Source organism: Vicugna pacos, chromosome 6, assembly GCF_048564905.1.
Source record: "Vicugna pacos chromosome 6, VicPac4, whole genome shotgun sequence".
NCBI lineage: Eukaryota > Metazoa > Chordata > Mammalia > Artiodactyla > Camelidae > Vicugna > Vicugna pacos.
In genome coordinates, this window is record NC_132992.1 from 88268790 (window position 1) to 88283032 (window position 14243).

Below are 14243 nucleotides of genomic sequence, written 5' to 3' on the forward strand. Positions count from 1 at the left end.
AAGTTTAAGGAATGTATATTAAGTTCTAGTTGAATTTTTATACCTAGACTTTTTCTTTTGTTTTAAATTTTTCTAAAACACCATTCCTTTCATTAGTATGAACAAAATTTCTCTTTGTTTGCAGTGCCTTTGGTACTTAGGATCATCATTAAGAACACTGGCTGTCAGTACATAGATAATGAAGAGTGTATTTGTCCTAGGAATATAGGGGACTATTTATATAGCAATAGAAATAAAGGGGACAGGTGTGGGGGAGGAATTTGAGTTTTGATGAAGTTCGGTTTAGAACTTTACTTAGTTTGCTTATGTATTTGTATTCTAAGTTTTTCCATATACTCCAGCTTGTCAACCACATTGATAACTATTTTCATGAAATCCTGATAAACTATGGTAATACTCTTCTTACTTTACAGGGAAGAATTTCGCACGATGTGGGTGATTGGGTTAGTGTTTAAAAAAACAGAAAACTCTGAAAATCTCAGTGTTGATCTCACCTATGATATTCAGTCTTTCACAGATACAGGTATATTTCTGCTTAGATAATCAAGACATGTACTTGCATATTTGAATTTGTCTTTATGTATACCAATAGTGATATTTGCAATAACTGTTAAAATTACTTAAGAATATTGAACAGTGATCATCAAAGTAACCTTTATGTTTTTGGATTAGTTATTAGTTTCAGTGATGTCTAATATAGAAATGATTTTTTTTCTATTGTGGTAGACCTGAAGTTAAGTGGTTGAACCACTTTAAATTTAATTTGCCCATGGTTACTTATGAAATTAGAAACCACCTGAATATTTGATTGTCTTAAAAGAGTGAGTTATGTCCGATAGCTTCAATAATCTTGAATCTTAAAATTTATGAAACTAAACTTCTGGTAACATGAGGAAATTTATCTTCTGTGTCAGATACAGACTCAAGTGTTAATTCATGGGTGGGGAATAGGATGATTAGAACTACATTTCAGATTGACCTATACCCTGAGATACAAGGTAGTATGGTTTAACTAAAGACCTAATGGTGGTTACAGTTGACAGAAGCTAAGGCTGTATATAGATATTCAAATTTTAAATTGAATGGCGAATGTGATTGGGGACAGTGATGAAAATGCATCTTCTTTAGGGACTAATTCTTTTTTCTTTCATACGTCTCTCCTTTTCCTCTCCTTAAAAAAAAAAAAAAAATTCAGTGTGTGTCACTCTCACCTGTCCCCAATAAAGAGTCTTCCCCTAAGGACATTTGAATGTAACATTAAGTTTTTTACCTCCTTCAAGAAGAGACAAAAGTTGATAAAATTTTTTAAAGTATCAACTAAATGTAAAGGAGAAATAAAAGAAAAAATACGTATTTCAGTATGTAAATACAGGTACAGTGACTAGAAGACATACTTAAGAAGGTGATTCTGCCTATGTGTAGAATCACTGGAAGTGGAATATCTATGAATTCCTACTAATTTAGGTGTTATCTGTTGTGATTCCGAGACCATCAGTAGCATTGCCATTGGTAACATGATAAAAAATTAAAGTTTCAAATAAAATGAAAGGTGATCTCTTGCTGTACATGGTGGTTACGTTCCTAGAAAATTCGGATTAAAAATACCTTGCTTTTATGTAAAATTGAGTTGAATTCTTTGTTCAAATAATTGATAAGTAGATTTTTCAGCTTTAGGAATGTAAGTAAGACATGGTACAGTTTTTCATTGTGAAGAACTGTCCTCAATGAAGAATATTTATAGTGTCTCTATCAAGCAGTACCCTTTAATCGTTATGACAGCAAAAACACTCATATGATTTTAAGGGTGTGATTTGGAGTGTGATAACTCCACTTGCTGACCACAGAAGTGGTTTTTTCCAAAGTAAAAATTCTGACATCAACTGATGTCAACTGAAACTAACAAACCACCCGAGACCCTTGGACTACATACTTGTTTTGTACATTGCACCTAGTTGAACTGCTTTTCAGATACTGTACTAATGAAGATTTTAAAGATTTTAAAAGATTTTAAAGGAACTCCCAGGTATTTTGGAAAGGAAATACTTCGTTGTCCTGTATCTTGAAACATTTTAGTGGAATGCTTTGTGGGATTTTCTCATAAAACGAATTTAACATGTTGGAAACTCAAATGCTTACCCTCAGTCTCCTCCAGCTTCTCTTCAAATCTTTCTGATCTCAGGCATTGGCAGCTGTGTCCTTGTGGTTGTTCAGGCTAGAAATCTTGCAGTCTTCCTTGAATCCTGTTTTCTCCATACTTGATATTAATCTATTAAAAAATCCTTTTGCCTCTACTTTCTGAGTATGTTAAGATTACTGCTACTGATAGCTGTTTCTGTTGCTGTTACCCTAGTCCAAACCTCTTAGCACTGCTCTTCCGGATCCCTGCTATAGTTTTCCTGTTCTGCCCTTGTCCCTTTTTAGCTCTTCTCAGTCAGCATCCAACATGATATTTAGCCACATCATGTCTCAGTTGCTTGAAATCTAATGGCTACCCATCTCACGCTGAATAAAAGTCCAGATCCTTACTGTGGTTTGCAAGCTTTTATTGTGATCTAGTCTTCTCATTATGTCTCTGTCTTCATTTTCTGTTATAAGTTCAGAATCCTTTATCCATGTGTCTTGAGGCCAGAATGGTAATAAAGTTCGTAAGAAGTGTTCCCAGTGGGGCCCAGGACAACAATTGATAGTCAAAGAGTAACATTTCTGTACAGTATTTATATTAAGTAAAGGCAGAGATACTAAACAGCCACAGATCATTCAGATGAGGGTTTGTTGCCACATGAGTTTTGGTATCAGTTAGGAGAAACTTCTGTTTTTGGAGCTTTTGGGATTTTAGAATTGCAGATGAGGAATTACGGATTCCTACTTTGCTGCCTCCCCATGACCTCTGCCTCATCCGCGGGTTACTCAGACATCCTAGGCATGCTCAGGGCCTTTTGTCCTCGATGTTTGCTCCTCCTGGAATGCTGGTCCACCAGGTGCTCTCAGTGTGTTTCCTCACTTTCACCTGAGTCTCCGCTCAGACGTGATCTCAGTTTCTAGGCTGACGTTCCCGTCGTCTTCTCTACTCAGTGTTTTCTCCATAGCACTTGTCACTGATTGGGTACGAAATACATTTTACTTTCTGTCTGTTTTTATATTTTCCCCACTAGAATGTGGACCCTGAAGTTCTTTTGGTCTCTATTTTCAGCTACATCCCACTGCACCTGTGATACATTATAGGTGCCCAGTACTTACATGACTGAGTGAATGGTTTTTTCCATTTTGGGACCCTCTGGAACTAAATTATTTGAATGTGTTTTTATCTTTTTTTCCCTGTTATTCCTGTGATCTCTGTTATGTAAGTTATTTCTGTAATAGAAAATATGGTATAACTTGTCTTAAAATTTTATCTTGCAGATCCTTGAAAAGGTATTTCAGGCATTGTTTTGTTTCACTGCATTTATTACATACTTGGGGTAGAATTTTAAATTATACTGGTAGCATAAATGAGTATGGGTTTAAGAAAGCCCTTTTCTCCAATTCTGCCATTTCTTAAGGAGTTACTCTTTTATTGCTTTAAAAGTTACTACACTGGAAGAATTAATATACTCTGTGCTTTTATTCATTATGTATACCTTGTGTTAAAAGGCACTTACTGTACTAGAGTTTGCTTAGGCAAAGAAATATGTCAGATTAGAGATAGATTCTGACGTTTTAATTTTACAGATAGGTAGTATTGATGGAAAATAGATTTCTACTTTAGCTTCTGGGTGAGTTTAACTGCCTTTATTAAAATGTTTCTGTTTCTTGTAACAATTTCCTAATTGTGTAGTTTATAGGCAAGCAATAAACAGCAAGATGTTTGAGGTGGACATGAAAATTGCTGCAATGCATGTAAAAAGAAAGCAACTCCATCAACTACTGCCTAATCATGTGCTTCAGAAAAAGAAAAAGGTAAATTTAGAAAGTACTTACAAAAGCATTACTAACATAATGTTTTATGTATCCAGCCTGTCAGCACTTCAGAATTTAGGCTCAGTTAATAAGTCATATTTGAAATAGATCACAGCATTTTGAGAAGAAATTCCACTAGGTGAAACCTTATTCCTAATCAGGTTTCTGCACATGCTTCCTTCAGAGCTCAAATTAGTGGCAATGCTCCTTATCCTTATTTTATATATATTTATACTCTCTTTTTGAAGTCTCTTACTCGTATCCTTTAATATCTCACATCAGTGTCTAATTTCCTTTCCTTTAAAAAATATGCAGAATTAGGTAATATGTGGATCCAGGAAATTGTGACTTTTTTAATGAAAAAGATTTTATTTGCATAAGAATTATACATGTATATTATTTAAAAACTATAAATTATTGAGTATAAAGATCACTGACTGTGGTAAGCAGACTTACTGTTTTGTAATGTGTTGTTCTGGTGTTAGTGCTTCCTGTTGGGTAACTTACTATATTAGCTGTCTTTTTCCTTATTTGGACTTAATGGAATTTTAGTGCAGAAATAACAATTTCATTTTTACTTAAAGTGATTTCAGAAGTGGCTTATTCTTATAATGGAATATAACAGTGAAAATAAGTGAACTAGAGATACACGTTAATATGTTGAGTTTAAAAGTACAGATGAATGTGTACCAATTGGTACTTTTATATAAACTTTACAAGTTTAAAAAATGTGAAACAATTTATTTTTAAAGATAGAATATGAAATGAAAGTATGTGTTAGAGGATGAGAACCACCACCTTCTGGATAATGGTTGGGTATCTGAAGCTGAGATTGGGAAGAGAGGAATGAAATTAACAGAGAGGGCATCAACTTTTTAATGTTTTGTTTCTTAAAACATGGAATATGTGTATGTATTTATATGTGTGTGTGTGTGTGTGTGTGTATATATATATATATGTAATATATGTTAAAAACATAGAATATATTATATAACAGTATCTAAATCAAGGGCAGGAATTTTACAGTAGACTCCTTGGTTCAAGTTTAGATCCCTCTGCCCCCTAGCTTTGAGAGTTTGGCAAATAATATTACAAATACCATGTTCTTGATTTACCTTGTTTTTAAAAATAGGAAATATTTTTACCTACCTCATTATGTATTTTGTGAGGATGAAATGAGTCATTACCTGTAAAAGGTAGTTCAGACTAGTGGCTGGCACATACAAAATGCTCATATTTGTTTTTATTATCACCATTATCATTAGTCATAACCTGGGGGTAGGGTACTTGGTGTTTTGGGGTGGGTTGTGTGTAAAATGCAATTTTGAAAGCACGTTTCATTAAAAAATGTATTACATTAAAGCCTTCATACAGATTAACTTGTTAATTACTCTCTTCTCAACCGATGGTTTCTGAGTTATCAAATCATCTGGAAACTGGCAAAAATGTGCTGTTCTTTTCCTGAGCAATCTATTTTTTGTCATAAAATATACTTAACATAAAATTTACCATTAATTTTATTTTTAAACCAAAGTGTCAAGTCAAATATTTGTCTTCTGATGTGTTTATAACATACAAAAATATATAAACATTTTCATGTGATTTTAGAAGTGAAAGTAAATAGGTTATGTTCTTTAATACTTAGCTGTTTCAGTAAAAAAGAAAGAGTTATTTATAAATGAGATAATTAGATTTTCCAGAACCTTTGATTCAGATTACCTTTTAAAACTTGTGTTTACATGGCAGTATTGATACTTGGAAAAACTAGTAAACAACATCAAGTAAGTCTGATTTTTATTTGATTGCTTAAGGTAGTATCTATCTAGATATAATCTAGATTATAAGAAGAATCATTAGTGATCAGAAATTTATTGATTAGTCCAAAAATTATGTGTATCAAATGAAGTTTAACTATAATCTCATCACCCAGTAATTGCTGGTCTTAACGTTTTAGTTTATTTCTATACAGACTACTTGGTGCACATATGTAACCACAGTTACTTCTTTTTAAAAGGTTTTTGATGATACTTATCATTTTGTGACCTCCTTTTTTGAGTGCTTTCTATATTGTGACTATCCGAATGTATTACAAATATTAAATGACTGCTTAGTATTTCTTTGTACAGCTACAGTATGATTAAGTCTGTCCTCTATTTGACATGATTTAAATTATTTCCAAGTTTCCACTAGTAAAATAGCACTTTCTTGTCTTTACAAGAAAACAAGTGTCTAGAAATCTAGGTGCATGATTCTTTTCTTTGGACTCTTAGTAATAGCTTCCTTTTATTAACTGCAATTTGCAAATAAAAATACATGTATTCTGTATTTAATGATACAGCAACCAGTAGGTATTGTCTCTGTTACAGAAGAAAGAGCGATTCACAAACTTACCCAAGGTCAGGTACTGCGAGATGTGAATTGGACCTAGGTCTGAATGCAGAAAAATGTGTTTATTTCTCTCTGTAGTATGTTCTGTTTTCATTTATCTTTTATTAGAAAGTTTTGATAGAATATCTATGATTTCTTGGCATTGAAGTCTCTTGTGCCATACACAGAGGCAAAGCAGGTTAATGGTTTTATATTCAGGGCAATCAGTTAAAACCTTCATCACAGATCATCCCCAGCAGTGGCTGGTTATCTCTCAGGTATTTGATCACCTCTCAGGTAACTGTAGAATTGAGTTTAATTTACTTGCTGAACAGATCCTTTTCTGGTAGAGAGTGAGATTGGTAACATTTTTGCATAGGAAAGAAGCTTATTTTACAATATTAGAAAATTTTTGTTTTCACAACTGACTTCATAGGCAAAACGGATTACTTTCTCTCCTCTCCCTTCTGCCAGATCTCACCTTCCCCACTTGATCAGTACTGATTTATGTATTCAAGTAGTGTCTGTGTAGGACTTAATCAAAGATGAGGTCATTTGGGGAACTGGAGAACAAGCAGACGCACACAGACATATTGGTGTGGGATTTTGTTAACAATGCAAATTATTTACATTAAAATGTTTCTGTAGGTAAGTGAACACTGAAACTAAAGTATTCGAAAAAAAAGGCTGAAAAAATCAATTTGATGTTATAATAGCATTCATTGCAGAAATGGAAACTTTATCACTTTGGAAATCAACTTTTGTCTCATAGCACCATTTAGTTTTTTTAGCTTTATTTTGGTTTTGCTTGCACCTAAGTAACTATTTTTGAGTGCTTTGATTTTTATGAAACAGGACCAACGTTAGGATTTAAATGTGGTTATAAGTCTAGTTTTCAGAAAATTTTTTTTTTTTATTTTAACGGGATAATTTATGCTGTTAAATATACCATGCTAAATCGTAAGTTGCAGAGAGAGCACTGGAAATCTCTTGTTTTTGAGAGAGGCTCATACAAACATCTAGGAGTTGCACTGAATTGTACCTATTTGATATATTTTTTGAAGCTGTGTATTTTTTACCTTCATTGTATAATAATTTAAAATCTATAAACAAAAAATTACTTCTAATTTCATTGTTGACTTTTTTCATAATACATATGTATATGTATGTGTGTGTATGTAATTATAGTCCTCTGATTTAAGATACATGTATTCTCATATGAAAGTGCTTTTAATTTGCAATTTGTCTTACATTCAGTGTGTACATTTAATGTAGCATTTTTTTCTTCCCTTTTTCATCACTGAAGAACTGTAGTTAAGTTGAAGACCCTTAGAAGTCAGGAAGTATCTGTGTCCCAAATCTTTGCCTTTCATAGTCAACACGACATTTTGGTTATCATAAATTTACTGATTTGCCCTTTTTAGTAGAAATTATTTATTAGTGAAGTAAAAGATGTTCATGTTTGAAAGATCCAGGTAAAACAAATATATATTTGTTTTTTTTTTTAATTGCAGCATTCAACAGAAGGCGTCAGGTTGACACCTCTGAATGACAGCAGCCTCGATTTGTCTATGGACAGTGATAACAGCATGTCTGTGCCTTCACCTACTAGTGCTATGAAGACCAGTCCATTGAACAGTTCTGGCAGCTCTCAGGGGTAAGGAAAAAGGGAAAAAAGGAAGTGGAATGCCTGTTTAAATGTAGTAGATACAGTCTTTTGTTATTGTTAAAGGTATTTGTTTATTGTTTTAATTTCATCTTTAAATTTTTAGAAAATAGCAGTTTAACTCTAAGTTTTGAGGAGAGTATTTTTATTTTAGTCCTACTGTGTCATACTTGTCTTCCATTTTTGGACAGAATGTCTAGATGTGAATGAATGTTTCTAGCGCCAAAGCCCCTTCCAGTTTCATGTGTTGAAACACCTGCTGCCTATGGTGAACCGTATGCTGTGCTAAGGAGAACCAGACAGGAGGGACAAAGCACTTTTCTGTCCTGAAGATGTTTATTACCCTGTGTAGCGGGGGGAAGTATCTATGAAAATCAGAGATCTCCTGAGGAAAGTGAAGATTTATGTGGGCTGGTTTTAGATGAAATTTCTTTTGAAGAATTAAGTGTCTTTTTAAAAATATTTAAAGCAGCTAAACATTTTTATTTTGAAGGAAAAATACAGTTATGGTGGCAAAAATTAGAACACAAAAAGCGCTCTTTATGTTTACCTTTTATAAGTCTATAGTGTATCATTGCAGTTTTTTTGTTTAACGGATACACAAAGGAAACTGTTTATTGTAGATTCTGGCGGTGCTGCTAATGTTTCAGATTGTGGTGGTTATGCTGATCGCTTCATTAATTAATGAGTTGATACTTAAACCTTGAACACTTTAATGAATACATGTTATATTTTACTTTTTGGAAAAAAAACACTTAAAATTTGGATTGTTAAAGTATAACCAGTTGCACAGATGCAGGTGGGATGAATCTGTGGATTAGTATGAAATAGAAAATGCCGAAGGGCAATAGATGATGGGTTTAGTTTTGGTCTCTCAGACTCTGAATGTGTGATGTGTTTTTAGCTCACAGTCATGCAAAACCTGAAGACTTTAGGCATCAGCATGGTCCCTGAATCTTGGAGTTTTAAAACAGTTTTCCATTTGTACAGCATTTACTTCCAGATTTTTGTTAATGGTTTCATCTTTCTTCATTCAAAAAGGATGAAGAATTAGAGATTTTAATAAGAATTCTGGAGCTTGTATAAAAGTACTTTGAGTTTGTGCACATGTATGTAAAAATAGGTGCACATACCGAGTAATTTCAGAAGTTTAATATTAGCTTCTTGAAGTATTTACTATTAAATTCTGTAAATTAGACTTCTGGATTTTTAAGTTTATGATTATGTATCTGCTTAACAAATATTGAGTATTTATTTTATACTAGCCACTTAGCTATTTCAGGTTTCTCCTGCATCTGTAGTTGTTCTCTGACCAGTTCTTTTCTGTTTAATCATTAGATATTTGTGCCCTTTCGGGCTCTCTCCTTAGTCCTTTATCTCATCTTTGTATTCTTAGAGGTGTGGCATCACCCACTCTCTTGACCTGATTTACTTCCATGTAGCAGTGAGCTTGAAAGCTTTGTGGTTGCTTGCGAATGCCATGTAAGCACCAAAAATCTAAGTTTTCTAGTTTTGTCCAACTTGTTATGGCATCATCATTCAACAGCTGAAGAGTATAAGCTATAGCTGAAAGAGAAAAACCACCGAGGACTCGCTCTTTCTTATAGGAGATAATAAAAATGAGACTATTTAAATTCTAATGTATAGGATTTATTTGAGACAGAAAAATTGCAGAGAGAGGAGATTTAGTAAAGAAGGGGCATTTTGAGTTTCCTGAAACGACAGGAGTGCGTGGAATCCAGAACATTGAAGGAGGGGAGTGGTTTTGAGACTCTCTGTTGTTTACGTGGGCCACTGGACGGGCTTTTAGGGCTTTGTGATCCATTAGGTTTTGTATGCAGAAACTTATTTCTGTTTCTCAGACCATTTTCATGTTTTTAGCTTTTGATAGTATTTTCTTCTACATCAAATCATTTACGTCCATTACCCCAAACCAGATGAGGACAGATTTTTAGCTGTTCTGTCTAGTGTGGTAATCACTAGCCACATGTGGTGGTTTAAATTTAATTACTATTAAGTGAAATTAAACATTCTGTATCCCACCAGCATATTATAAGTGCAAAGTAGCTACATCTTAATGGCTACGTACTGGGCAGTGTAGATATGGGGCATAGTTACAGAAGGTCCTGTTGGCTAGCACTGCTTTAGAATGTCTTTGTGCTTTGCTGATTGTATTGTGTCAAAGTCATTACTGATGTGTACATACATATGAGAAGTAAAATTGAAGAATCATTTACTTTAGAAAAATAATTTCTGTACATACTAAATTTTTTATTGCATTTTATACTTCTGTATTTACTTTTTTCACATTTCAGTTTTTTTCCTTTTTTTCCATTTTTAGCAGAAACAGTCCTGCTCCAGCTGTAACAGCAGCTTCTGTGACCAACATACAGGCTACTGAAGTCTCTGCGCCACAAGTAAATTCCAGTGAAAGCTCAGGGGGTAAGGAGTTCGACAGGCTTGAGAATCCTTAACGTTATATTTGGTTTTAGCCTTCATTTTGAAAGATGGCTTTTTTAGTTAAGTAGTTTGAATTGTTTTTAACACCATTTTATTATTTGCCTGTAAGCTTACGCATAAAATCAAAAAGCGTTACTTGTAACTTGATACTGATATGAGTTAACTGTTACGTATTTACATACTTACCGCTTAGGTACAGCGAGTGAAAGCATTCCTCAAACTGCCACACAGCCAGCCATTTCACCACCACCAAAGCCTACGGTCTCCAGAGTTGTTTCTTCGACACGTCTGGTAAACCCAGCACCAAGACCTTCAGGAAACGCAGCAGCAAAGATCCCTAACCCTATAGTAGGAGTCAAGAGGACATCCTCACCTCATAAAGAAGAGAGTCCCAAGAAGACCAGAACAGAAGAGGTATCTATATATTAGCCTTGGGAAACCACCTTGCTTATTTTAAAATCCAGTGGAAGACCTTTGTGAGCCCTAATTGAGAAGCAGCAAGGGGGAAAGCTTTTAAGATAATTTTTAGGTAGTACTTTAGTGCCATAGTTTCTCTTCACCCTTTTTCTGCTCTTTTCAGTAACTACCTCTTTCATAAAGCTGTGTTTCTTGTTTAAACTTCTATAGCATGTCTAGTCTGTAACACAGTTTAGCATGGACTTACATGTCATCTTAATTTATCACTCTCATAACTATATCTTTCATATGTATTGATACACATATCAGGAGCCCCTTTGATACACATATCGCTGTGGCTTCTGTGATCCAAGTAGAGCTTGCAGTTTCTGCACTGTACTTGATATTACAAGGTCAATGAATACAAGAGGTTTCTCAGGGAATTCTTACTGAATGACCGACCGTAAGTTGAAAAGTCAGATTAGTTTTGGTACCTTGAATCATTATTTCCTCCAACCCTTCAGTAAATTTTCTCACAATACTTCCACTTTTTATAGTGGCTCATCTACTTTGTCAAAGTCTCAAATAGTTTTAGGAAAACCATTAAAAGTGTACATTGGTTTTGATGTTTGTCTTAAGCCTTAAACACAGTTTTATTGGTCCCTGGAGTCACTCATGGTATTTCCTATTAATGAGACATTCACCATTGTCCCAGAGATGACAGCCCAAAACACCAGTTTTGTTGTGATTTTTGGCTCCTGATTTGTTATTTGGAAACTTACTCATTGCACTATAGTTTCTTTAGAATCGGGGCAAAATTCTAAGTATCTTACATAATGTTTTGATCTTTAATGGTGAAAGATTGTCTCTGTAAGTGTTATTCCCTGGCTTACTCTGAATCCTTTTGTTTTAGATTTTTTGGGAAGCAGTCACTGTTAATTGAATATGAATAATTTGTTGATTTTTGTCACTGATGATGCTGTGAGAATGAAAAATGCGTTCAGTATATCTTAGCACCATGTAGTCTGAAAGCACATCTGTGTCTGTAATTACCTCTTTAAGGCAGTGATTTTCAACCTTGGTTATGTAATAGAATTACTTTTTCAGGTTTTTGTGTTTTTGTTTTGTTTTGTTTTTTAATATAGCTTTTGGGGCCTCCTCCAGACACACTGAATCAGACTGTCCAGAAGTTAGGCCTAGGGATCTTTTATTAAAAGCCCCAGTGCTGCATAGTTGTGTTGTGCACGACCTAAGAATGTAGTTTCAGTGTAATTCCACTTTCTGTTGATTGATATTTGGAATTGTCAGCTTTTCAGAATTCACATTTCTTTTGCCTTAATAAGGTATATGTAAGCATAACTCTAGATATCTATCATTCTGTTTCCTTAATGTTAATGGCTTAATTCCTTAATGAACCTCTAAGAGCTCCAAAATGTTTATCAGCACAATGCTTGTAATTTCGTTTGCACTTAACCTTGTTAGAAAACAGTCATGTTTCATGTCTAGTTTAGAGAGGCAATAGGAATATAGAATTTTTAACTCAGTACAGAAAATTTAAAATGTATGCAAACTTAGTAAAGAGAACCATTTCATACTCCCATGTACCCATCATGTAGCTTCAGGTATAGTGAATTCAGCCAGTCCCTGTACCCTTAATTCTTTCAGCCCTTTCCACTTTCCCTATGCTTGGATTATTAAGATGCAAAACACAGATTTCAGTCATCATTTCATAAGTATTTTTTAAATTATATCTCTAAAGGATAATAATTACAAAGAAGAAAATATAAACAAAATAAACCCACCTAGAAAAATCAACAGTTCATTAATACCAGATATTTAGTCATTGCTCAAATGTCCCTGATTGTGTCATTGATTTTTTTTTTAGATAACCTTTTATTTGTTCAAATCTGTAAGTAAATAAGATCCTTCTGTAGCAGTTGATGGATGTTTCTTAAGTATCTTTTAAAATACAGGTTCATCACGGTCTCCTCCTTTTCATTATAATTTTTTGTTCTGTGTATTTTCTTACAGTTTGGATTTTGCTTATGGCAGCTCCAAGGAGTTGACTGACAAAAATAAAATTTTAAGACGTGGAAGGGATCTTAGGATTTTAGGTTATCTCCTAGACTAATTAATTTCCTCACCCTCAGAAGAGGAACTTGAGGTTTAATACCTTTCTCATTTATAAAGCCAGGATTCAAACCCAGGCCTAGATCTCATGGTGCTTAAGTTGAAGGAGATTGTTACAAATATCCTGATTTTGTAGGACTCCTACTGCGTCTTTTACTTTCACTGAGTATTTGGTATTAGAAATGTTAGTAAATCAGAAAGAAAAACTGGTCGTACTACTAACATGTATGTAGATAGGACAGTTTTAGGTATTGGCAGGTAGTTTAGTTTTGCTTGATTTTTATCATATAATATAGCTTCTCAAATGCATATATATGGTAGAAATGTAAAATAAAAATAAAGTTTTCTCTATCACCTGGATTATATGGCTAAATGATGCTATATGTATATGTATATATGTGTGTGTATTTTTTTAAGACATGGAAAATTTCAAACATATGCACAAAATTGTAATGAACAAGTTATGTTTGAATCACTTAACTTTAACAGTTAGCAACTGAAGGCCAGTCTTGTTTCATCTGGACACCTACTCCCTTCCCATTGTTAAGAAGCAAGTCCCAGGCATGTCATTTCAACCATAAATATCTCAAAAGCACACCTACAGTGTATTATCACCATGTATATTTGTGTGATGGGTGATAAATATTATATACATATATATATATATATTTACTGATATTAACAATAATTCCATAGTGTCACTTATCCAGTCAGTACTGAAATTTGCCCAGTGTGATTTAAGTTACTAGTTTTTAAGTTTGTATGTTTACAGAATACAAAGAAAGTCCTTATGGGAATTGGTTGACATTGGTTTAAACCTTTTCTACTTTATAAGTTAACCTGTGTTTTCTATGTCTTGTTTTAAAGCCACATGTAAAATTAAGTTTTAGTTCTGCCTAATAAATAGAACAGAGGAGTTAGTGTCAGAATTGTTTTTCTTAAGAAAGTGATGTTTATTGCAGATCTCTGTAGGAATGGGAAAGTACAGCCATTTTTGGTTTCCCATTTCCCCTCTTTACCAAAAATGAGTTGTTTGTTTTGAATAGAATTATAATAAATTAAAAAAAAATAAGACTCGAGGAGAGCATTTTTCAGATCTCCTATTCTTCAGGATGTTAATAAGACTTACAAGCCAGGAGGATTCTCTGGTTAAGTTTGGGAAAGTTAGAGATTCTTTCTGTAACTTTTCAGAACCTTTAATGTGCTAATGTGTGTGTGAGACTGTCCCAGAAAGGGAGTGATAGTGTTCCAAGTCCCTAAATTACTTGATCACGGAACTCTTGTTTTT

At 33.8% G+C, this 14243-nt stretch overlaps 1 protein-coding gene across 7 annotated transcripts in view; it reads left to right on the forward strand.

The window, feature by feature from the left end:
• Positions 1-14243, forward strand: part of PAPOLA (poly(A) polymerase alpha) — a 53420-nt gene that overhangs the window by 32638 nt on the left and 6539 nt on the right. For all 7 annotated transcript variants that reach the window (XM_015247668.3, XM_015247669.3, XM_015247670.3 and 4 more), the window contains exons 15-19: positions 414-523; positions 3815-3936; positions 7818-7960; positions 10311-10411; positions 10623-10843. In XM_015247668.3, the coding sequence (XP_015103154.1) occupies positions 414-523; positions 3815-3936; positions 7818-7960; positions 10311-10411; positions 10623-10843 (697 nt within the window). The remainder of the gene's footprint in view (positions 1-413; positions 524-3814; positions 3937-7817; positions 7961-10310; positions 10412-10622; positions 10844-14243) is intronic.